Below are 25,193 nucleotides of genomic sequence, written 5' to 3' on the forward strand. Positions count from 1 at the left end.
GCAGGCGAGACGGAGAAATAAACCAAATCACGCCAGACAGTCAGTTGTCCCGTCCTCCATCACCGGGGCCACCAGGGCGTCACTCTAATGTCCTTTTCTCCTTTTGGGGGGCTGCAGAGGGTGCCTTACAGGGGGAGGCAAATCAAATGTCGTCTTCTTCTTCTTCTCCCTGGCAGACCAGGAGGGCACAGTATCTGAGCAGGCTTTGGACGAGCCTGTGCCCTCCTCCTCTGTGCCCACCTTCTCCCCCTTCTAAAGTCGAGGTGGTTTCTGGCAAGTCAAAGGCGCTCTGAGTTACCTTGTGGGTCGGAGCTCGAGGAGAGGCCTGGAGAGGTCAGGGGGTCTCCTGATGGGGGACATGGAGTTGGAGTTGGCACCGCAGGACATTCGCAGCATATATGCAGGTATGTCTCTTCCTACGAGATGCACCGTGGGCACCATCTGAGCTTGCAGGGCCAGCGTGCATGGCAGTCCACGGGAGGTCCTCGAGCCAGCGTTGTGCTGTCGTGGTCGGTCAGGTGGGCTCCAAGAGCTCCAGCCAGTCTTTGGTTTGCACAGATCCACATTTACCTTGGCACGCTTCGGGACACCCCTTGGTTTTATCTGGACGCCACCAATATGTCCCACCTGTCCCAGCCAGGCCTCCCTCCTGAAGTCTGCCAGAGTTGCCATCTGCGGACCCGTTCCCTCTGTTAATTACGGGGTCCCAGAGGAGGTAAAAGGCGGTCCTCGTGACGGCCACGTCAGGGCTGAGAAGTGCCAAATGTGTGGCCTGGCACCGGTGGAGAGGCCTCTAAGGCCTCATGTGCCAGTCGTCTCCCTGATGTCGGCACATGTGCAGCGGGTGGCACCCACCTTCTTTTGGGAAAGGCGTGGTCTCAGCCAGCTGGACATTCAGTCAGTCAGGTGGTAAAAAGTGGTGTCTTGAACCCGAGCTTGAAATGCCTCATTACACTGCGCAGCACCACAGACCTGCCTCAGTATGCCACCGCGTGTGCCCACCTTGTCCTTATGTTGGCCGCACGCTGACCGACGCTGCCTCAGTCCCACCGCCACTTCTCTGTGCTGTGAATTGGGTGAACAGGCACACGACCCAGGGCTGGCTCACGCCTCGTGCCCGACAATGCCAGGGTGAGCCCAATGTGGAGGAGCAGGCGCACAAAATGGACGCAGACGGCACTCTGTGAAGGTTTATGTGAAAAGTGAAAGCTGCCAGAGGTGGCGTTAAGTGAATGAGAGTGCAGGAGCGGGCACACGAAGCAGAGACCAGACGGAGGAGAGGCGCTATATGGCAGACGTGCCTCCTCCCTTCCCGCTGTTGTGTCCCGAGGCGCTCCAAACAAACTCGTCCTCAACTCCTGGCTTCTCATAAACAAACACAGCTTGAGCGCCGCGGCGTCGGCGAGCGTTTGCCGTGTTTGGAACGTTTCCACCGCTCATCCATCATTTGTGTTTACACCTGAAGCGGCCCCCCGAGTGCTTTCTCCTTACCTGTGAATGTCGCTTGTCGATCCGAGCCTTCTGCCTGCCGCAGCACTGGACCCCCAGCACACCTTAGGACTCTTGCTGTGGCACTGAAAGTCGAGGTGCCCCTTTAGAGTGGTGTCAAGGGGTCCTGAGCCCCTCGTTAGACTCCCATTGTCACTCCCATTGTCACACATCACATGAGAGTCGCCAAACAAACAAAACATGGAAGGGGCTACTGGTGGGTTTTTGATGTCCCTGGGAAATCGTTCACTTTCAACCAATCGGCTTTAAACTCAGGCTCTGACATCACAAACCAGGAAGTGCGTGGACCCTTTTACAAAATCCTTAAAAAAGCAAACGTCCTGGTAAAAAAAATTCCGAAGGAGACTCATTCGTTATCATCTGCCTCCCAACATGGTGTCTGAAGTTTGGGGCTCAATGTGCAGATTCCTGCCAGAAATCCTGCCGACTACACCAATTGTGACCACAGGGGGCCCCAAACCTCAGACACAATGCCACCCAGCACAGTCCTGGGATCAAATCAAATGTTTTTATTGTTCACCTTTTAACATTTTTCAACAGACACTTCGGCCCCACCTTCCACCCCCCCGACTCCCCGATGTGAGACAGTGGGATGTGCAGGAAACCAGGGAGCTTCTCCCCCGATGGCACCTGCTAATGGCACCCAGGGACCTCGACAGGGAGGCAATTCCAATATGCCCCTGCAGGTGTCCAAACTGGGGTGCCACAGGAAGACCACTGCCACCTGGCATATGGGGGGCTAACTGCTCCTCCGGCTTCCACTGCTCCTTGTGGTCATCCCGTCCAACATCCCAGTCCTTCCTCTCGTCCTCTTACACTCCTCTTCAATGAACTGGACAAGGGGCGCCCCAGTGGTCCCGTGTTGTTTAAGGACCACCGTTCATTCTGGGCACATCCCGTGACCCAAGGAGGTGTGAGGTGGCAGCACGGCCCACGTAGGACCCCCAGCCAGGCATTTCTAACTGAGATGCGAAGCCCAAGCAGCCTACTGAGTTTTCCTCTTTGTGTCCACATGTAGAAAATCGAGCCCTGGGGGTCCGAGGGTCTGCAGGAAGCGGCAGTGATAAAAAGGTGTGCTGGAATTTATTTGTATTTAGAAAATTCAGATAAAGAGCAGAGGAAGCCAAGATAATGCCAGGGACTGGCGCAGCTCTGAAGCGCTTTCTCATCACGGCGCTCCAGGAGATAAGAGCCATTTGACGGAAACACGCCGCTCGGGTCTCAATCAAGTCACATTGGACCCTGGGGCCTCTACTGGGGGTGGGGGGGTTCAAGAACTGACCACCATACGCAAGACCCGGGCATCGCTGGTATAAGATAATAAGAGCTGTGCCCAGTGCCACTAGGTGGGTCCTGTTTGACGAATGAGCCCTCACGGGTCAGCCTCGCCTTCCTGGGCAGGATTGGAGGGACACGAACATCAAGGCCACAAGTGAATGTGTGACATCTTTGAAGGACACTGTGGGCCAAGTGATACCAACGGCCTGAGGGGAGAGGAGCTATGAGGGTGAAATGCCACCTGCCAGATGCAGCGGGAGGTGACAGTCCCATTTCATCCACGAGTCCCTGGCCAGCCGCTCCCCCTACGCATATTTTACCTGCATGGCCGTTGTCCTCGTCAAATCTGAGTGCAGCTACGTCATCGAAACACAGGACAACAGACAGCCTGGCACACAGGCTCCGTCAGAGCACAGCATGGCAGACGAAGCTCCACAGTGCCCAGTCCGACGGGGACATCTCTATTGAAATAATGAGTGGTGATCAAATTCCATGAGCAACACCTTCACCAGGTGGCAGTGCCAGTCACCAACCTGGAGGGCTGAAGCTGGCAGTCAGGGGAACACCACCGAGAGACTTTGAGTGGGACGGCTTCCTGAAAGTGGTGTAGCCATGTCTGGTGAGCTGATGGAGATCTCCAGTTGTGACCCCACTGGGGCATTGTCCGTGAGCTGGTACATCTGACTGTTCCACCACCATCACTGGCATGACAGCATCCATCCCATTTCAGACCTGCTAATCAAGGGCAGGGCCACGTGGCCTAGGGGGGCTATCCTGACAGCAGTGGGCATGAGACCGCGTGCCAGCCCACTAGAGGGTCAGTGTGGAGCTGCCAGTCCGACTAACTGAGACCTGACTGAGGGAGAAACTCACAGAGACACGGGGAGAATGGGCAGTGCCCAGGTCAGGATTTGAACCTGGGCCTCTGAAAATGCCAAGGCAGCAGCGCTAAGCACTACACCACATGACAGCCTCCTTCAGAACAAACTTAGAAACATGAAGGGAGTCGGAGGAGGAAGATGAAGAAGAGGAGGCCAGCCAAGAGCAGCGCAGCTCACAGGTGTCTCCTTCCACAAGATGCCAGCAGATGAGGGCAAATAACGACATCAGAGTGGGCACCAGAGGCCCACAGGATCCAGGGGAGCAGCGCTGAATTGAAATGGAGGCTTGAAGAGGCGCCCACCTGCCTTGTTTTCTCAGTGGTGCATTTCCCCTCGGCCCACCACAATGCTCTTTTTATTTATTATTTTAGGTGGTCACCTTTGGTTTGTTCCTCGTGACCCCAAGAAGGAGCTTCCACTTGCACTTCTCCACCTTGCCAGCATCTTCTGTCTTTACAGACCTGACCTGCCCCCAGACCCGTCAGGCAGGGTCCGGCAGTGGCAACGACACTCATTGGTGCCTGCCAGGGGTAAGCCTGGGCCATAATTGAGGTGCCCCTTACCCACCAGTGGTAAAACAGCTCAGTTCATGCACTGACCCTTCAGCTCCAGCAGAGTGCCCAGGGGTTGGTGGGTATGCTGCCCTTTGCTGGTCACCAGGTGCATTCAAGTCAATTCAGTTTATTTCGAGCCAAAAATGCAGTTTGGGGTGACTGGCCATTCCAAACTGGCAGCCGTGCAAGTATGTGTGGGTAGGCCCAGTGCTGGCCTGGCACCATGGTTCCTGTGGGATGCCAGGCTAACTTAAATTGGGTTAGGTGGGCGTGAGAATGTTGAACTGGTTCAGAGCACCCGCAAGCGTCTACAAAGCCCTGAACTGGTCACAAAGACGTGTCGTATTTGGAAGGTCGCTTGGCATTCTGCGGTGCATTGGCTCAGGCCCTGGGCGGTAAGTCACTTCGCCCGCTGTCCTGTTTCAGTGTCTGTAGAGGCTCAGAGTTTAGGCTGGAACGAGTTTAGGGGTGAAACACAAATTTCTAAAATAAATGACAGGCCCTCTGGGTACACAGAGCGCAGTCCAACTGCTCGTATTGTTGTTGAGACGCCATCACCGCTCCACCCCTGGTCCTGGTGCAAGGAGCACAATGTGACCAACTGCGGGCCGTGGTGAGGAGCCGAGCCACCTGCACATTCTGGATGTCTACGCAGACGTCTGTGTTGGGATGCGCCGTCCATTCGAATCTACCATGGAAGAAAACGTGACAGGATTCATTCTAACAGGTGGTGCACCCCAAACAATAGCACTGCTGTCGAGGGTCCTGACGCCAAGCCCACTTCTGTCTGGCATCGCCAGTCAAAGGAGATTTGCAGTTTTGCCACAATGAGGAATGCACCACCCTGTTTTTCTCGCCCGTTACTCGTGACGTACACCACGGGCTTCTCTTTGTCACGTGCCAGCCACAGCGGCTATCAGTTATTGTCAGTTTTGAATTATTTACGTCTGTTTGAAAGTGTTTTGTGGGTGGAGCCCCAGGAGGCGGGGTAACTCTGACGTCACTACTGCTGGCTCCTCCCACTGCCTTTTTGCAGACTTTTTTTCTACGGTTATTCTTATTGTTGTTCTTTATTATTTATTTGATTATTTCTTATTTTGCTGCTTACTGGGTTGCCCTTGGCATTTGAGCGCTGGGTCTCCGCTGCATGGGGTCTTTGCTTTTTAGGCTCTTTTGAGTATTTTGCTCTGTTTTTCCTATTTTGTTAAATGTCTTCATCCTTTGTATTGATTTTTTGCTGTCCTCATGTTTACAAACCAGGGGTTTTTGCAGTTATCCCCTCCCCTTGTAGGGTCTTTTGTTCTGTTTTGGGACATTCCTGTTTATTTTGAATTGCCGGAGTGAGTGGGCCTCACCTGGACCGGCTAGTCCACGGACTAACTTGTCTTTATAGGTCTTCTCGGTGGCCTTAGCCCCCTTCTGTCATGACTGTAACTCCTTCTCACAACAGCTCTAATGGGGGCCAGCTGGGGGGGCCCAGTACTGAACAGCAGTAAACAAATTTAAACCCTCACATAATCCACACCTCAGCCATCCAAAGCAGTCCTGTTAAAATAGACAGGATTGAGCCTTTGGGTTGGAGACCCGCCTCTCCCCCTCATCCATTGGCCAAGAGTCCTGCCTTCCATTCAAGAGCTCAGTCCCAGCTTCATCCACTGCCTCATTTTAAGAGATACGGGCAGGCAGTCAGCATCGAGGGGGCAAAGAAAACAGAACATCCTGCAGACAAGAAACCTCCAGGGGGCCTCTTTAAACACAACTGCTGTCCTGCCAGTCACATCTGATGCCAGGGGCACCACCCTGGCTAAGCAGCAGTGCCACGGCTGGATCCCAAGAACAGGAGGAGGGCCAGCAGGCGGACGTTCGGTTAGTGACTGACATGGACAATATAAAGTGACAAATGGGACTGGTGGGCCGCACCCCCCACAGCTCTACTGGGATGTACTCGTAGTTCGGCGAAGGCCAGAGTTCAGTGCTAAGCCAGTGTAGGGACACAAGACCACCACGCCGCACACCATAGCAGTGAGAATGGAACTGAGCTATGTGTCCCAATTTAGAGTCACCAGTTTGTGTCATCTGCTCATGTTTGGGGTCAGCAGGAAAACCTCCTCACCGCCATCTGGGTGACACAATTGAATAATCCACTTGGAGCGGACCCTTTCTGGAGAAGCGCGTGGTCTTCTTTGTTTGCCAGTCACAGTATGCCAACCAAAGGCAGACCACCCATCCCTGACCCCACGTGGCACGGCCCCGAGCCCTTAGCGTTAGTTACCTTTTACTGACAGCTTGGTGGGGCTCATCAGCCGGACTGCGGACCACTGTCCCCCCTAAGTGTCGTCCGCCGGCCTGTCAAATCAAAAGGGAGGCTACAGAACGTCCGATGGCCACCACATCACCCGGGCCCTTTAAAGAGCACAGCGCCCCCTTCTGATCCTTCACTCACATATCACGGCCATCAGAGGTGCCAGCTGCTGCACTGCAAGGTGCGGGCAGAGAGCGAGGTCACCGTGGTGGTCTCCACTCGCCACCCCTGCTCAGACTGCGGCTCACAGAGAGCAAGTTCTCCTCCAGGAATCACAGCGGGGGTCACTTCATCGCTCTAACAAAATGGCTTTTGTCACCCAGGTGTCAGAATAGATGAGCCTGCCAATTATTGTGATCTGCTGAAGACAGGACATCGAGAGAAGGAGGCTGAAGCCACTCGCACACCGCAGGGGAAAACGCTCAGGGCTGCTGCCAGCGCTCACACACTCGCGCACTCGCACACTCGCACACCGCAGGGGAAAACGCTCAGGGCTGCTGCCAGCGCTCACACACTCGCGCACTCGCGCACTCGCGCACTCGCACACCGCAGGGGAAAACGCTCAGGGCTGCTGCCAGCACTCGCACACTCGCGCACTCGCGCACTCGCACACCGAGGGGAAAAACGCTCAGGGCTGCTGCCAGCGCTTGCACACCCGCGCACTCGCGCACTCGCACACCGCAGGGGAAAACGCTTAGGGATGCTGCCAGCACTCGCACACTCGCGCACTCGCGCACTCGCACACCGCAGGGGAAAACGCTCAGGGCTGCTGCCAGCACTCGCACACCCGCGCACTCGCGCACTTGCACACCCGCGCACTCGCTCAGCATCTCCGAAAAAGGGAAAACACGAGGGGCTGCCATCAGAGGGTCGGCCACACAGGTGAGATTGGAAATGCAGAGGGTGACGCTGTGTTGAACATGGGGGGCTCTGTCTGCCCATAAAGAAACACACCGTCACCGTCACTCGACACACATAGCATATACAGTGGCACGGACAGAGCTACATGGCAGGGGCACAAAGGGCACGACAGGTAGATCAGCAGCGAAGGTGCCACCTAATAGACCCCCAGTCAGGAGTTGCGGTGGTCCACTGCAGGCCAGGTGAGGTGTGCCCCTCCACGCGGTCCTCTCTCCTTGACGCTGCTGTCACACGGAGTACAGATGGTGAGCCCCCACAGACTGGCCTGTCACTCTCGATTTGCTCCACTCGGCCTGACAGCCCGCCTGATCCTCTTTGAAAGGCCGTCTCTGATACCACATGGCCCCTGACATTTCCAGAAGAGCCCTGCAGACACCTTGCAGTGGACTGGAGGGACGAAGTGAAGAAGCTCAATTGCACCGTTGGCCATCTGATGGCAGGAGCAGATGAGGAGACGTGTGCGTGTCAGTGGTGGGCTGAGGGGCTAACGTGGCTGCCTCCATCACTTCTCATCCCGTCAGTAATCAATCCACTTCCTCGTCTCGTCACGGTCTGGGAAGTCTGCCGCAGTTGGCCTTCTGTTACGGCGGCCGATGGCACCACACCAGGAAGGGCACTGGACGCCTAGGTCTTCATTGTGGCGCAGCTGCTGAACGATGCCACTAGGGGGCGAGACACTTGGCAGGTGCTCTGCCCCAACCCTCCTCCTCCTCTCGTGACCCTTCAGTCTTGACGAAGACCCAGAAGAGAGCAGGTGATGGTGGGGCGCAGGGAAGGGCCTGGCATAGGGCACTCAGACTCCGTCCCCAGAGGGCCACCGCTGTGGCAGTGTCATCGTCATAAGGAGGCAGGTGTGGCCGTGCCCTTTAACTCCGATGCGCTCAGTCGGCGGTCCGATTGCGCTGATTCTCTTTATTGTCAGCCAGCAGAGATTTGTCTCGGTTTCTCAGTCCTTCAAGATGCCCAAACGATGCCAACCCAGGGTTGCTGGTTAGCTCAGGGCAGACTTTGTATCTTGCTGGGTAAGAAAAATAAAAGGATGAAGATGGTGCAGAAGTGAAGGCGAAGAAGGCCGAGGCCGCCCTGGACACCGACCCTTGAATCTGAGACCTCCGCCCCATTGCCGGACCACTCACAACTCAGGCATCTCTTCTTCTGTGCCAGCCTCTCCACCGACGTGGCACACAAAGCTCACTCAGCACCTAAGACGCAGGGACACAACGGGGAACTGAAGCCATGGCACTGTGAGGTGCCACCAGAGCGACCCATCAGCACGACGGGCGTCTCCTTGCTGCTCTCTAAGTCCATCATGTGGGCACAGCTGCTCTTCTTTGAAATTCACCCAAGAAGACGTCACAAAATGAGGACCCCGAGTCACCCAGGAGTCACACAGGCGTCATCACCGGAGGAGATGGCAATGCATGTCAGGGACGAGCACTACACAGAAGGGGGTCTTCACTATCCACAGGGTCATATGGCGCCCTGGCTAACTGTACAGCACACGTACAGCGATGAGCGGACCCCAGACTTACGTCCACATGGAGGTTCGCACCCACCGGACCCTCACCGCCTTCCCTCAGTGTGCCCCCAGTTCACGCCTGGAGACGAGTGTTCTGAACACCATCTTGTCACCCTGACGTCTATCATTTATATTCATTTTCCAGGGCCCTGGGCTGTTGTGCCATCGGCAGGTTGGCGATGTTTTTTTTTTTTTTTTTTCTTTCTCCCCCCAAACTCTGCACAGCTGGGACAATCAGCCTGGTGCTCTGACAGATGTTAGCAGGCTGAGAAATCTGAAGACAAATAGGCAGCCAGGATTCTGCAGAGAAACTTCCCAACGTGAAGCCACGCCGACGGATCTTAAGAGTTTCGCTCGTATTGTGAAGTCTGAAGACCACCCGGCCCTCCCGTGACGGTTCACAGACGCCACCCAGACGTCAGAGGGTGCAGCGGGTCTGGTAGCATCTTCACGGCCGTGGCGGCACACGAGTCCGATCCCCGAGGGTCTCCACACAGGCCGGAGACGAATCGTGTGCAAGTAGACGCGAGGGGGTCCCGTGAACAGACTGGCAGACGCCAAGCGAGGCCTCATCTATCACAAAGCGCGTGGCTCACGGCAGTCGATAAAACACTCTGAACATGTAGCCATCAGCCAGCATTTTAAAAATTCAATACCATCAATTCATCAACTGGCACACCGAGAGAATCCCAATGCCAGGGGTGAAGCCCTCTGCGGTTAGCTGATCGGCTCTGACAAGTGACAAGACTCAGACGTCTGAACTCTGAAGAGTGGGCGGTGGGCAGGGGCGGGCACTCAGACGCAGCGGCAGTGTCATCGTCATGAAGAGGCCGGTGTGCCCGTGTCCTTTACCTCCGTTGCGCCGATTTTCTTTTTTGTCAGCCAGCTGACATTTGTCACATCCAAAGATGCCCAACTGATGCCAACCTAGGTTGAAGACGCTGTGACGCTCCTCCTCCAGGCCACCTCCTCACATCACACACGGCGTATATGTGGGCTATAGTGGGGGGTCCACTTCAGAGCGCAGCGCCCACGGGTGCCACTGGCTGCCCGCCATTCTTACTGTACTGGCACTCCTTCCCTCCACGTTTCACTATTGGGACTCACAGCCGCAGACTCCATTCCTGAAATCCCAGAGGCTTCAATACTCCGTAGTCAGTAGAGGACACGCCATTTTAAAGAGGAGAGGCTGGGCACATCCACTGATGCCACGCGCTGCCAGCCGCAGCCACTTCACAACAAACACCTCAGGACGTAAACTTGGGGATGCCCGACACATTCCAGGTGCTCAGTTTGACTGTTGTGTGTGTGAGTGTGTGAGTGTGTGCCACGCCAAAGAGAACCCAATCAAGTCTGCCAGCCTGACCACTAAAGCACCGGGCACTCAGTGACCTAAGTCACCTAAGCGCACTTCACTTCACAGGACGCCGGCTCCATTTTCAGTTTAGAACCAGAAGTGGACGTCTAAGGCCCCCTAAAAGAGACCCGAAGGCTCCTGCATTTCTGGGGTCCCCTGCCGTCTCTGGTCTGCGCTCCCCTTTAGTCGCCACAAAGGGCCGAGTGACCCACCTAACAACACGTATGCCATTTTCTCTCTCCTACACTTTCCAGAATATTCAGCCCAAAGTGACCATTCGTGTAGTCACCCACAGTGATGGCCAAGGGAGAATGGACAGAACGAAATCACAAGTGGCTTCAGCTGGGGGTCCGGCCTCAACAGCAGCAGACAAAAGCCAAAAGCAGCCAACGCACACCCAATCCAAACGTCCCACACGCGTTTACACAAAGTGTCCTCTTACAGCAGGGCGGAGCGTTTCAACTGGACACACCCCCTACTGCCTCTTCCATTGGTCAGTTCTGACCAGTCACCGCTCTCATGTGATGCCAGCACTCTGAGAGAGAAGCGAGTACAATACAATGCCAGACAATACCATTTATATTAGTAAAGCCCCAAATCACACAAGGGGGGCCGCGGTGGGCTTTAACAGACCCCAGCCTTGACTCTCTAAGAAGACAAAGAAAACACTCCAAACAAATTTGGAAGAAACCTCCGTAAAGTCATCTCAAAGAGAAACCCCCTTACAGGTCGGGTGGGCGTCAAAAAGGTCAATACACAGAACAGAACAGAACAGAAGTCACCCGCAATACAATATGACAGAGCACAATTCAACAGGAGATGACATCCCATAATAGGATTTGGATTTGCTCCGACTCCTGGACACCATCAAGCTGCCTCCCCCTATTGGCCGATCCCCAGCTGAGTCATCACTGGGACAGCCAATCCAATGAAAGGACCCCTCTACCTGATGCTACCTGCAATCCTCCATCACAGATGACTTTACCTTAAAAACAACTTGGCAGGTGGGCCGTGGCACCAAGTGGCACATTTGGGTACCGAGAAGAGAAACAGAACAGGTGAGGGTTAGAAACACATTTGAACTCTCGTATGACTTGTGTTTCAGCGCTCATGACAGTCTGCACAGTCAATCAGCAGCTCTAGTCAGGGTGAACTAAACTGAAGTCGTGAGTCTTCACAGTTTAGGGGGTCCTGGAACTAAAAGCTGTTGTTTTATTAACCCTTGGAGTCCTAAGCAGAGCGCCATCTTGAGATCTTAATGTGCGCTCAGGTTTGTAAGTCGTGAGAAGTTCAGACCAGTATGTTGTGGACTCGACCCGGACACAGACAGGCGGACATGTTGTTTCTCATCCACCACACGTTTATTTACAATATTTACAATTATTAAATTGGTCACGCACACCCAGTTCAGTGCACAGTACACCCCAACACACTCAGTCCTGGCCACAATGCCTCTCTTCGGGCCCCCTCCTCACCTCCTCTGTGCTCCGTCCTTCTGCCTCCCGACTCCAGCCCTGAATGAATGAAGGACGGCCCCTTTTAAACAGTCCCCGGATGAGCCCCAGGTGTTCCCGGCATTCCTCGCTTGGCCACGCCCCAGTGTGGCGGAAGTGCCGGCTGTCCTCCCAGCAGCTCCCCGGGTGTCTCCCAAAGTCTTCCCCCCAGCACTTCCATGCCCTCAACCCGTGGCCCCCAGAACAACCAGGAAGGCGGCCACCACGTGATCCAGGGTGGGCTTTGACCCTCTTCCGGTCCCTCATGGCGTCCCGGCCGGGTCGTTGCCCCTGGCATCCCGGGCGCAGGTGTGAGGATTTCAGAACCGGAGTGATGTGTTCGTATTTTCTTGTTCTTCTAATAATTCTTGCGGCAGCATTTTGGATCAGCTGGTGGCTGAATAAAGAACAGTTTGAACTGCCAGTGACGACATGATCAGCAGTGGGCTTATCTGAGATCTCGGGGTCACTCGGGAGTGCGTTTTCAAAGCGGGTGACCCCCTGAGCACTGCACTATGGACAACAAGGCCAGAGGGCATCCAGTGAGTAAGCAGGACCTCCAGTTCCAAAGCTCGAGCTCTTCGGCGTTGTCAGCTCAACGATATTTCAGCACCACACATGCAGGCGGGCTGTCCAGAGCCCAGGACACTTGAATTGTGTCACACGAGTAACGCCAGCTTTTCCTTGGATGCCTTGGGATTGTTTGTTTGGTCAGCGAGAAGAGGAGAAAGTGCCCTTTAACTGATGTGCATGCCAAGCTTACATCTGTCATACGGGCACCACTGTTCAGTGTGCAGAGACTGGCACGACCCCCTCAGAGCCCAGTGCTCTCACTTCATTTCAATTTGATTTGTTCACAAATCCAGCACAGCAGATACAAAACCCAAAGACGCCATGCAGTCAAACTGCGATGATGATGATGATGATGATGATAGTGGATGGCATAACACTGTCAGTCTCTCTGAAATAACGGAGCTTCTTAGTGCCCCTTCTGTAAGCAGTAACCCCTTTGTCATCAGGGTCCTCACCGGCCCCCATCATTCATAAGCAGGCCTGCACCGTAGTGACGCCACGTCCACGCCAGCGTCGAGTGCTTTAGGGGCTCTCAGAGTTCCCACTCGTCACGTCTCACTCCTCTACTTCCGTGTGGTCACACGAGCGTCCCATTAAATGCCACCTTGCTGCCCCATGAATATGAAGAGTGTAGTCCACATTTTAGACGTCCAGCACATCGTGTCGCTCCCACTTCACTTTGGCATTGAATCTGCTCTGGAGAGGGGCAATGTGTTGCATGCCAGTCAGACTTGGCACCCTGGTGAGAATTACATGGCACCGCATGTACGGTTTGAGCACACTGATGCCGTTTCTGGCTGACCGCAGGTTTTATTTATAAGGTCAGCATTACATCCCAACTCGCAGGACCACCATAGATTTGAGTCCTACAAACTGTTTGACTTGGGGTGCCCACTTTGCACTCTTAGAGCACCGCCCCATATAAAGCCCACCCACTGCATTTAAATGGATATAAAAACAAAATCATAGGAGAAGGAGCTCTTCATTGTCACAATCTAATCTGTACCCCCAGCAGCTGAACAAACACAAAGCCCCCCTTTGGTAGGTATGTATATTTATATATATTTTATTGAAGAATTTTCAGAATGGATTTTTGGGACAGATGCGACACGACATTCACTGAACCCCCTGGCGTTTTCAACTTGTATGTGGCATTTAATAAATTAATAAATATCCAATAGGCGAACCATCGAAGCAGCAGCGGCCACCAAAGTCGAAAAATCGCCCCCCTCGCGTCAGCCTTACAACATTATGGCGGCGATATGAAGTGACCTGCGCCACACCAGTGACACTCCTCGCCCCCCAGTATACTAAAGATGGCACTGAAGGGGGCTGCCCACTCGGATTTTCGACTGTGAATGTCCCGTGGAGGAGTGACACACTGCAGGACTGTGCCATCAGCCCACAGAAGAAGAAGACAAACACGCAAGGCCAGCCCCCCTAAGGACTACCTGGGCGGGGGGTCTTGGAGGTACGTAGGCGTCCTAAACTCAATGGTGAAAGGCGCCACATAGTCATCTGACAGCCAGTCGAGTGGTACAGGTACTGCATATGTGAAGGGCAGCAGACCGGCGACTGGCAGCACCCGCCCGACTTCTCTCTCTGATGTTTTAGGGGGCCTGCACTCAAGTTTCCGGTCGCTTCGCTCCTGCTGTCTCGTTGCTCTCCCTTTAATGCAGAGCGCGCGCGCGCCATCCGGAGAGGTTGGACGGGGGAGCCGGCAGTGGCGCAGATGCCCCTGGGCATGGCTCCCAGACAATATATACCTCGCACCCAGCAGAGAGGCTCTCAGTGACGGCGGGGCACGGACTGGGCGGGCAGAGAGAGGAGCGCGACGTGCAGGTACTGCGGCATCGACTCGCGGACACTCGGCGCCTGCCTGTGAGTTTATTTCTGCAGATTCTTTTACTCAAAGTGCGAGAAGGGAGGGCGATCCTACTCGGGGTTGGATTACCTTTAATTTGGCTTTTTTTTTTTTTAATTAATAATTAATCAGACACCTGCCCCAAACAATCAAGGAAATAATTCGAGAATTGGAGAGTTCATTGTAAGAACACCTGAGTCGTGTCCGTGAATCAAATGCGGGCGGGCGGGCATGCAGCGGATGGCAGGGTCGTCCTCTGCCCGACTTGCACTATTTTCTTGTTTCATTTTTCTTTTTCTTTTTCGTGTTAAGCTCAAATAACGGTCGCTCTGCCGCCGATTGATCCGGTGTTGGTGTTTGTTTCATTTGCTTAGTGGTAACTGCAGTTTCTTCGTTAAACGCGAATTAATAACATTGTGCACATTTCGGAATACTGTGCGGAGTTTGTGTTTATTTGAGTATTATTTGACTTTTCGTTTTGCTTTTCATTTCTTCTTTTTATTAAAACTGTAAGCATATTCCATTTTTAAATACAGCCCCGTCATTTGTACTGCACACCCAAAACTCTAAAAGCGGACGAGCAGGTGCAGCGCAGCTCCACACGACTGCCATCCCAAACACATTCAAGCGGACTCCGTCGCTCCGCTCCTGCCGAAGGTCACTTGGGAGGTCACCCCGTTCCTGTCCGTTACCTGGACACGCTCCCCCCGCTCTCACTTCTTCATGCCGTCTACCGTTTCGTAATAAACGCGCGTTGGCAGAGATCGCTTTCTTTGAACGCAGTCGCGTATCTTTCAGGACCAAAGCCACCGAGGACATGGCGGGACGCCCCTGCACCACAACTAGCGTAAGTGACGCCTCTCTTTGCAAGGACGAGTATGGGGACGCGCCGTTTATGTATCTGGGCACAGCGCAGCGTTTGAACTTTTTGACTTGTTGTTTCTCGGGATTTCGAATTTAGCCCACCAGGTACACACAGGCTAATTCAACGAAAAGTGACCGTGCACTCCCTCCGCTTCTTGAGCAACTTGTTAACGTCGATCACGCCTGTTCAATCGGTGCCTGTCGTAGTAAATAGAAAGTTATTTCTCAAATAAAATATTTCAACAGTCAAACCTCATATAATTCGGTCCTTCAATTTCAACATCAATTACACGTTCAATTAAACGATGATACGCGCAAACATCGGTTCAAATGGACTTTCACTGCTTTGAATTGCACTCGCAAATTACAAAGAACCGGGCGTCTCAAAAGCTGCTCGGAAAACCGCAAACTAGAGCGGCGGCTCCGCTAAAAGGTCGTCTGCGCCACCGCGGTGTCACCTGCTGAAGGCTCACCGGTCGATTCCTCGTTTGGCTCATTTTTTGTTAAATTCCTCGGCTTGGAGTTACCGGTCAAATGTTTGTCTCCTGATATAGAAACGGGCCATCTTAAAACGAATGAGTTCCGTATTACAGTTACACGTTTGCTTCGTTACGCGTAGCAGTCATTTTTGAAATTGCTTTTAGCAAACCAGTAGCAGATTTAGAAAACATTAACAAGATTGGAAAGACAGTTTCATATTGCACGAAAAATGTGACAAATGACCTTTGTAATTTACTTCGTTTTAAGTTCCCTTTTTTGTGACTTTTTCACAGCCAGGCGGTCCTAACATAAGACGGAGTGGCAGTGCTGGTCCTCATCAAAAGTAAGTCCACTTGGAGAAACTGAAATTTCGGCTGTCCTCGCCCATCACGATTTTTAGAATGACACCCAAAAGCTCTGAAAAAGAAATGGCGATAAAAAAGTACGAAGGCGAATACTTGGAGACAAACGACACGCACACCGAAAACCGACTCAATTCGTTTGGAGGTCCATTACTAACAGGTTGGCGTCCTATCAAGTAGCGCGCGTTTGGCTCCCCTTTGAACCCCGAGCCGGCGATTTATTACTTCCTATTCTTGTAGCCGTGCTTCGTAAAAAGCCCCTCTAAACTGCAGTCGTATTAAGCTGTGCGTCTGCTTAGCCCACCCGAGCCCCCCGCATCAGCCCCAAGTTCTTCGGGAGCACCGCGGAGTTCTGTCGTCAAGCGGTCGGCTCTCTTGCGGTTCGGCAGAAGCAGCGCAGCAATGGTTACGAGGGTCTCGCCACGAGAGTGCAACGGCCAGTGGGCTCCCAGACGCATTTTTAACGCGTGTAACTTCATTCGTTTATTCGGAGACACGCGTGTATTCTGTGCGGTTATCGTCTAACGGCTTTCTTTTCTTTTCTTTATATTTATACAGCGCACAAGTGAGCGTTTCGCTATCGCCGATTTTTGAAAAACGCATTGGAAAGATCAGGTGGGCGCGTCGCGTCTGGTGCTGGACACACCGACTTCATTCAAAAGCCACCGTTTGTCTTTTTTTCAACTGTGTTTCCCCTCAGCCTCTCATTCTCTAATCTTTTAATTTCCCCGCAGAGCTCGCGCGCTTAACAAACATCAGAATGTTCTCGAATCGTTGGATGTTTTTTTCTTTCTTGTTTTATTTTAATTCAGTTCTTAGTTTATATTATATATATATATATATAACGATGCCTATACTGCCCGGATGTCCCCCACAACCCTGTGCACTACACGCTGTCTCAGGAAAGTGCGCCGTATCAGGTGGGACCCCGGGACCCCTGCCACCCTGCACTGTCACTTTTCACCCTCCTCTTATCTAAAGTCCAGTTTCTACCCAAATGCAGTCAGACTCGTGAACAATCGGTAACATTGTGTCATGTCCACTGCTACCTGCACATCTACTTCTGCCACTGTCTCTGTTTATTCCTAGGATTCTGGTTTTATTTATTTACTTATTATATTCGTTTATTTATTGTGTTTTTTTTTTTTTTTTTTTGGTCTATGTTCACTGTCAGGGCAGATGCAAGCAAGCATTTCATTTTACATGGTACTTGTACACATGACAATTAAGAATTGAAATATATATTTAAATGTATATACAGTGTATATATATATATATGAAATGTTTGGCTCAGTAATAAATAAATAAGTCCAGATTGTAATAAAGATTTAGCACCGAAAACATAAACGGGGGGCTCTGTGTGACCGTTTCTCGTGGCTCCCCTCACAGCGCATGCACGGCGCTTCTCTTCATCAATTTGGAATAAAGAAACACAAAGTAAACACAAAGATCTGCCAAACCTGACCGACCGGTCGCACACAGCAAGGCCTGCAGGTCCAGTCTATACTGGTCATTTTCAGAAGCAGGGTCCGGACATTTTATTTGCGTGTCCAGGATGTAAACGCGGATCGCACCGGAGTGTGAAATCGAGAGCGCGCTGCACACGACCGGCCTGTGGCACCCAAAATGAAGCTTTAAAAAGGACGTCCGTTTATCGGGGGGAAGCCAAGCGCTCATGTAAAGGGTCGGAGACACCTCGCGGTACCCTGCTGTGTCCGAACTAAGGCGCATCCTCCATTACATCCAGAGAGCAGTGAAGTCTGTAAAACTCTCTGGACCCTCACCAGAGTCCGCCGTCGCTTCTTGAATGGCTCCGAGTAGCCTGCTAGAGAAATCCTCGGGAGAGAGGCGGCCAGTGACCTCAGTTTGAGGGCCACTCGTCGGTCCTTTCCAGAAGTCACTTGTGGACGTAGCGCTGCGCCCCCGAGCTTCTCCTCCTTTGTCTCCACAACTCCGCGCGCTTTTTAAACGATCGATAAAACTTTATCGACACTCCAATATGACCCCCCGCTCAGCACTCCTACGGTTAGCTGACTTTTTATTGCCTTTGCCTGGAGTGATGCCTCAAAGCCAGTCCTGGTCCAGGGGGGCATCCAGCGGTATATTTGTATTGGGAGGCCTTTTGGGACTTTCTGTCACCCTGTCCCTCCTTAGAGAGGCCCACCTTAGCATTTGTATCTGAAGCCGTTTGTCTTCCTTATCTGAAGAATCTCAGAAGTTAAGATCAGCAGTATGAGAGGGAATCTCGGACCAAAACGTCCCCACGTTGAGAGAAAATGGACCTGAAAAGCAGCGACCTTGCCTGCTACGTCCATGCCAGCTGTTGAAAATCAGTCCCAGACCAAGCACAGCCACTTCACTCGCCTACGCCACCGCCGCCACCGCCACCGCGGCCACCGCGACTCACACACCGACTGTTTTTAATGACAAAAACTAACCAAACGTGTCGCTTCTTCTGCCATAATTCTATTAGATGGAAATGCGTCCTCTTACCCTCACAGCGGACATGGGAGTCACCGTCCCAGTTCAGCTTCACAGTCTTCGTCTGCACAGGACGCCCACCTTCCCAGCCTGGTTGATGTTCCCGTCATTTCAGCGTCTGGCTGACCACCGTCAGTAAGTTCGGCTCCGCGTCTTTGCTCCACAACACTTGGGACTCCGACAAACAAACAAACAAACAAACAAATCACGTCGAACCGAACAAATCCAAGCAGATCGAGCGGGACTTTGAAAATGGCGGCCACGGCTACGCGCCTACTCGCTGTTAGCCAATCAGCGGCTGTCAAATCCCCGCGCGATTTGCTGGCTTCCGGGCGCGAAGAGGACTGAGGGCTGCCGGGTGAGTGGCGCTCCCGTTTGATTTCCGTTACTTGGGACGGTCCCTGAAGTTCGGGGAGTGTTTAAACAAAATGCAAACGGAGGGGCGGCGAGGAAACATTTTAAACATAGGGGCTAGAGAGATCAAAAACGGACAAAGACAAAGGACAACACGAGTGACCTCCATGTTGGAGTTTAAACGTTCGCTGTACGAAAACAAAGTAACACACGACACAAGAAGACGTCCGACTGGCTTGTGGTGTCTTCATCATGTCAGACCTGGCGGCTGCGTGGGCTGTTTGGGGGCTTTGGCCTTTCTAACGGTGCCATTTATTTGGTTGGTCTGAGTGGCCCCTGTGATCAGTAGGGGGCGCCACTCGTACCCCTGCCCACTGACACAGGCCACTTTCTTATTCTTCTTGTCTTCCGTTCAGACCAGGTGACTCAAGTGGACTTGTGAGAAAGATTAGTGACGGGGGGGCTAGAAGGGTCTCTCACGTCTCCTCTTTATTGTTGAGTTGACGTTAGGCTCAGAGGTCGAGATGGCGTGGTGGCACAGAGGTTAGTGCTTTAGGGGTCTGGTTTTAAACACTTCTATCTCCAGCTGTGTGCAGTTGTTCCCCCCGTCCTCGTTGCTTTTCCCCCCACATCTCAAACTCTTGCACCCCCTTTAACTGACCACTGTGAGTTGGCCTCTTTGTGTGGGTCAGCTCGTGTCCTGTCCAGGGTGGGCTCCTGCCTGCTCCTGACGGATGATGCGTGGGCAGCACTGCCTAAAGCTGCCCAGGAAGGCCACAGGACTGATTGGAGGGACATCAGCATGGCACCCTTGGGGACCAATTAAACCTGCGGTGTCCCCACGATGACACTCTGGTTTGCCTTGTGCCACCACAGCAGGGTGGAAGGGAGGCCTTTCTTCTCCTTCGCTGGTGGTGCCTGCTGTGACTGGCACTAGTAATGCCAAGTGAATGTGAGCGGCTGCCCATTTGTTTCAGGTGTCCCATCACTTCCACACTTTGGATTTTCCAGGAAGTGTGTCCTGAGTGAGACCAAAGTGAGCTGACCAGCATTTCCGCTTTTTTATAGCGCCTTTCATCAGGGGCACTATGCTCAGCACACAGCTGATAACGAGTACAGCGAGGAAGACAAAGAACAAACTGAGCCCCTCCATCCATGTCTGCCCCCTTCAATCAGGGCTCTCCTCCCAGAGTGGGACCACTCAGGTACTCATACACACACCAGCACCCTCATCACACACGTTTAGGAGTCCGAGTGACAGCAGCCGACCGCAAGTCCGAACGTTTATTACAAACTGAAGCCCCCCTTTAATCTCCAGGGAATAGCACAGAAATGTTAGCCCAGTTGTGGGGCGCCAGAGCCTATCCTGGCAGAAATGATGCCACGGTGCCCTCTCTCTGAGACCCCTGCACTGACTGCCACACGGGGGCCACTTTACAGTTTAGTCACTTAACCTTCACATCTTTGGGAGGTGCGAGGAAGACCCTCAGAAGTGCCAAGACTGAGAAAGGCAAGGCATGGGATAGGAATGCACTGTGCCAGCATGCCATGCTAGTTCAGAATAATGGAAGGATTAGCTGTGGTGGCCTTCTGCCCAGTGCCCAGCAGCTTGTAGCCCTCCTCCTAACACCTTACTCATCCCCTGGGTGGCATCATCCAGGGTCTTGGGCGCATTTCCTGTACTCGGACCTCTCCCACCTTCCCAGAAGCCTCTCTGCTTTCTTTTGAGGGCTTCCCGTGTTGGGGGTCTCGGCTTTTGGCTCAGGAATTGAAACACGTAGGGTGAGGTGACATCCAACAACACTAAAGTGCGAGACCCAGGAGCTTGCGCCGTCTTTCAGGGTGGGCTTGTTGTAAAGTTGTCCTGACTTTTGGATGGCATGAGTTAATAATGAGGAAGAAGAAGAAGAAGAAGAAGACAGATGTGCAGCCTAAGGCTGGATATGTCAAGCTGGCAGTGCGGTGGTCCTCGGGCCTCGTCAGAAGAGCGTTGGATCGGAGGTGGCATTCGGCCTTGTAGTGACGAGACCCCGAGCCTGACCGTCTGCTTCGTGCTTCACGTTCGCGGCAGTAAGGACGAGGGTCTCCACGGAGCGCAAACAGCCCTGTTGCTCGTTTCTCTCCTGACCCAGATTGCACGGCCCTGGCACTAATGACGCCTCCTGGACTCCATACCAGCCTCTCATTAATCGCAGCTTTCTCGGAGCCCCCGCTACTAACACAGGTGTAGGCTCCCGAGGCCCAGTCGCCCGCTCCTAGCCTGGCTCGACCCCTGCGAGCGTCTGGTACGGCACTGGAACTAATTAGTTCTGGCAGGTAGAGAGAGAACAGATCAGCCAAGGAGGCCTCGAGCGACGTTAGTGGCAAATCTAGCCAAGCAAACACACACAGAGGGAGAGTACGGCACGCTGGCACTCAGCCCCCTCGCCCCCACCGCACTGCCAGCCTCTGGTCAGGGCCGGGAGATGAGTGGGCACTGCCTTCGAGACTCTGCCCTAACCGAAGCCTCTCTGCTTCCTCCACAGAGCGCCGCTGACCCCAGAAGGATGCCAGTCGCCTAGCAGGGCCCCAGCGCCGATGTCAGCAGCGCCAGACATGTCCAAGGAGGTGAGCGCCGTGTTCAAGCACAAGGAGCGCAAGCCCAAGAAGCCGCATTACATCCCGCGGCCATGGGGCAAGCCCTACAACTACAAGTGCTTCCAGTGCCCCTTCACCTGCATGGAGAAGTCCCACCTGTACAACCACATGAAGTACAGCCTGTGCAAGAACTCGCTGTCCCTCCTCATCGAGTCCGACTGGCCCTACAAGAAGGGCAACTTCCTGGCCCTCCAGTCGGGGTCCCGGCTGCGAGCTGAGGCAGACCAAGTGGCCAGGAACGAGGGGCCCAAAGCGAGCACGGAGGCCGAGCGGGACACGAGCGAAAACGAGATGAGCAAAGGAGAAGAAGCCCAGGGCGAGCGTCAGGGGGCACCTCAGAAGGCCACCCGCACGGAGTCCGAGCTGGTCATCACCGATGTCTACTCGCTCGAGGACCCCGTGCTCAGCGCCAGGGCCGTGGAGGCCAAGCTGCGGCACTACAAGCTGCCCCAAAGCTGCGTCGACGGCCCCAACGTGCTGTCCGAGCAGTGGCGCCTCATCGCCACCGGGCAGAGGAAAGGCAACCCGGAGCCCGCCCTGGACGCTGTCTCCATGCCCTGCTACCCGCCGCCACCGGCTTACACGGACTGCCAAGACCCCCCGGGGCTGAACGTGTCGCTGCTGGGTGTCAGTTACCCTCTGAGCCCCGGTTTGTTCTCCTACGTCAACCCACCGGTGACCAGCGCCGTTCCGGGCCACGCTCAGCTCGCCCAGCTGCCTTTCCTGGCTTCGGCGGCTCAGCTCCTCCATCCCAACGCGGGCACCATTCAGCACGCCGACCGCGCCGTACTGCCGCCCCACTTTTACTACCCCCTGCTGTGCGAACACGCGCTGTCTTCGATCCAAGAGCCTGGCAAGGAGTCCAAAGGGGCTCAGCCTCTCCAGCCCACCCTGGAGCCAAAAATCAGCCTATGGAAAGTCCCGGCTCTCAAGGCCAACCTCCCCGTCCCAGCGGTGCCCCCTCCCGCGTGGCCCAGTCGCCAGCAGGAGGGCAGCTATAAAGCAGCAGCAGCAGCAGCAGCAGCAGCCGATGAGAAGCATCCAAGTGCGAGCAAGGAGGACAGAGCGGTCAGCTGGAGCCACTCGGCCGTGACGGCCACCGTCGAGCCGGGAAGCAAGAGGACGGCCACACCTGCTGACCACCTGACGGCGCCACCCGAGAAGAAACCTGCCCAGAGCTCCTACCTCCAAGGGAGTGCCAGCCTGGGCGCAGCCTCGGAGAAGCCACCGCTCCACGGCAGGGACAGTAAACGTGATGGGTGACCCGTTCATGGGGACCTCCGACCCAGGAAGTGACCCCAGACAGCTCCTCGGGGTTTATGACGAGCAGCATTACTGCCTGCTGGAGATGGTGACATGGGGGGGCTTGACATCTAGCAAGGTGCGTCCTTTGGTGGCCAGTGAGTTTGGGGACAACTCGCCAAAGGGGCACTGGGCCTCCCACTGGGCAGCATTGAGCAGGGCCTCACTTAGGGGGCTCACCCAACTTTACCTTAGCAACTGGACCACCCTGGGCGAGTGGGCCTCCGTCTGAGGGGCTTCCCAGCGGCCGAGGTTCTGCTCGCCGTCTGCTGCTTGTGTTTCCTCCATCTCGGCTTATGGGCTCCTCTCGTCTGCCCCTGCCAGGCAGCCTGAAGTTGAGACCCCTCGCCAGCTCCAGAGTTTCACATTTTTGGGGTGGGGGGGACGTAAGTCGCTTGGCAGGGTTAGGCCGCCTCGGCCCCTCTGTCTTGTAATGATGATGTGTCTTTGTTTTTATTTTTGCTCAGCAGCTTCCGGCCCCCCGTCCACCAACTAAAGTCCTCTGAGGACGGCCCACCGGGCTTGTGGAGACACCCCTTGGAGGTCTATGAGAAGACGACGGTCCCCTCAGCCCCCAAATCAGCTCAGCGCCCGGGTCCAGACCGGGTCCTCTTGGGCGATCTCTCCAGGGCCCTGCAGGAATATCGGGAGGCAGACAAGAAGATCGCCAGCCTGGTTTTGGACGACATCCCCGGGCAGCGCTACCTGAGGGAGCACCTGTGCAAGATCCGCAGCGAGCTGTCGCACATCCACCAGGCGCTGGACAAGACGGCAAAGCAGCACGAGGGGCCATTGGACCTCTCCGTTAAAAGACGGGCAGAGAAGGGCGCCAAGCAGCAGAGCGCCAAGCAGCAGAGCGCAGCACGTGACGAAGACGAGGAGGCCGAAGACGACGAGGAGCACGAAGACACAGGAGACGCCTTCGAGCAGTTTGTGGCTGGCATACGACCCGCGGATCGTCCGGGTGTGCCACGCGCCACCCTAGGAGCCGTGGTCAAGACAGAAGTGGTGTCTCCTGGCAGCTTAGGAGTGCGGCCCCCCCCTGGCGAGGCCGTGTGGCCCAGTCGGACGACTAAATGCGAGGCCGACTCCAGCGTGCTGCTCTGCCCCGATGGCCGCTCTTCCTCCTCCTCCTCCTCCGTGGTGTTTGCTGATTTCAGCAGCCTCAGGCGGTCAGCCATTCGGGACCTGCCTGGGGACACTGCTGGCCCCCCTAGCCCCCTCAGCACTGACTGAATTTCACACTTGTATTCTTTGGCAGGAGGCGTTGGGCGCTCCGCTCCACTAGGGCTGCACCCAGGGACCCCAGCCCAGGGACCCCGGAGGTCGAAGTGGCCTTCAAATGTTAAGTGTGACTGAGCACGGCCGTGCCAGCGGCCCCCCAGGGCTTCAGAGGCGGCACGGGCCAAACAGGGTGACACCAGGGTGGCATGGGTGCTGACCCGTGCGAGTCACGTGAGACCCCAGAAGTCTCGCGTTCACATTGGCAGATGCCCGGGCTCGGTGAGTCTCTCCTGTGATGTTAAACTTTTATTATTTAAGGTTGAAGAAAGTGCCAGGCCAGAAGAAGGTTGCCCCCTCGTGGTCGGGCCTGGTAATGCAGCGCAGCTGAATGCAGTTTGCAGCCCAGCACTTGGACCTTGGGGGATATGACCCAGCAAAGGGACAGTGTGAGGACGCGGATGTGTGTGGGTGGACGTGCTGTCCACGGGGGTCTTCCTCAAATGAAGGTGCGTGTGTGTCTTCATCACGTTGCTTTTTCTTTCATGTCTCTGATGCTTCTGGCACTTTCTAGACTGGTGGGTGATTGTTTCCTTGTCACAAAGACTGGGCACAAATGATGACAATAAAAACAGAGAGAAAAAGACCACCCGTTGGCCTGCTTGTGTGGGGTGCTCCATCTTGAGCTGCTTCGAGATGCTCAGGTTGTCTGTGGAGGCGGGTGGGCCTGTTGGCGTGTCACTCGACCGATGTATAGGTGGACCCCGTCACCATGCCGCGCTCGGCCCAGACTTAGTGAACGTGCATTTCGTTCCCCGTCTCTTCATCAGCAGACAGAGAGAGCCCTCTGTGCCCGCTACATGCATGCATACGAAAGGGGCACACACGGGCAGGGAGAGGCAGCCGGCCATTTTTAAAATGGCGTCCTGGGATGAAGCCATGGAAGACCCTGCTAAGGTTTTAGACATCACGAGCACAGGGTGGCAGGGGCAGTGCCCAGCACTGGGTCACCGAGAGGCCACCCTGGGCACCTGGCCCTTTATGTTTTAAAAACTGACTGCAATTCACCCTTCTGCCAGCAGATGGCAGCATGCCAGGCCGCTTTGGGCTTCAGTTCCTGGCACCAGAAATGCTCCAGCGCCGCAGCCAATGAGGCCTCCCTCGGCGATCTGCCAAAAGGTGGTCTTTAAGTCGTGGAAGAGGACGAGGGTGACCCCTGTAGCTGGCATCTGCTATGGCAG

At 54.5% G+C, this 25,193-nt stretch overlaps 1 protein-coding gene across 2 annotated transcripts; it reads left to right on the plus strand.

Annotated features, from left to right (window-relative positions):
* The first annotated feature begins 14,192 nt into the window (after nucleotides 1-14,192).
* prr35 (proline rich 35) lies at nucleotides 14,193-24,349 on the plus strand. 2 transcript variants are annotated; one of them, XM_039775082.1, is made up of 3 exons: nucleotides 14,193-14,268; nucleotides 21,318-22,670; nucleotides 23,199-24,349. In XM_039775082.1, the coding sequence occupies exons 2-3, from the start codon at nucleotides 21,370-21,372 to the stop codon at nucleotides 23,965-23,967; spliced, it is 2,070 nt and encodes a 689-aa protein (XP_039631016.1). In that variant the 5' UTR covers nucleotides 14,193-14,268; nucleotides 21,318-21,369; the 3' UTR covers nucleotides 23,968-24,349. The 2 variants fall into 2 exon arrangements, with proteins under 2 accessions (XP_039631016.1, XP_039631017.1); XM_039775083.1 differs by having other exon boundaries at nucleotides 23,202-24,349.
* The last annotated feature ends 844 nt before the right edge of the window (nucleotides 24,350-25,193 follow it).

The sequence above is a fragment of the Polypterus senegalus genome, chromosome 13 (assembly GCF_016835505.1).
Source record: "Polypterus senegalus isolate Bchr_013 chromosome 13, ASM1683550v1, whole genome shotgun sequence".
In the NCBI taxonomy this organism is placed as follows: domain Eukaryota; kingdom Metazoa; phylum Chordata; class Cladistia; order Polypteriformes; family Polypteridae; genus Polypterus; species Polypterus senegalus.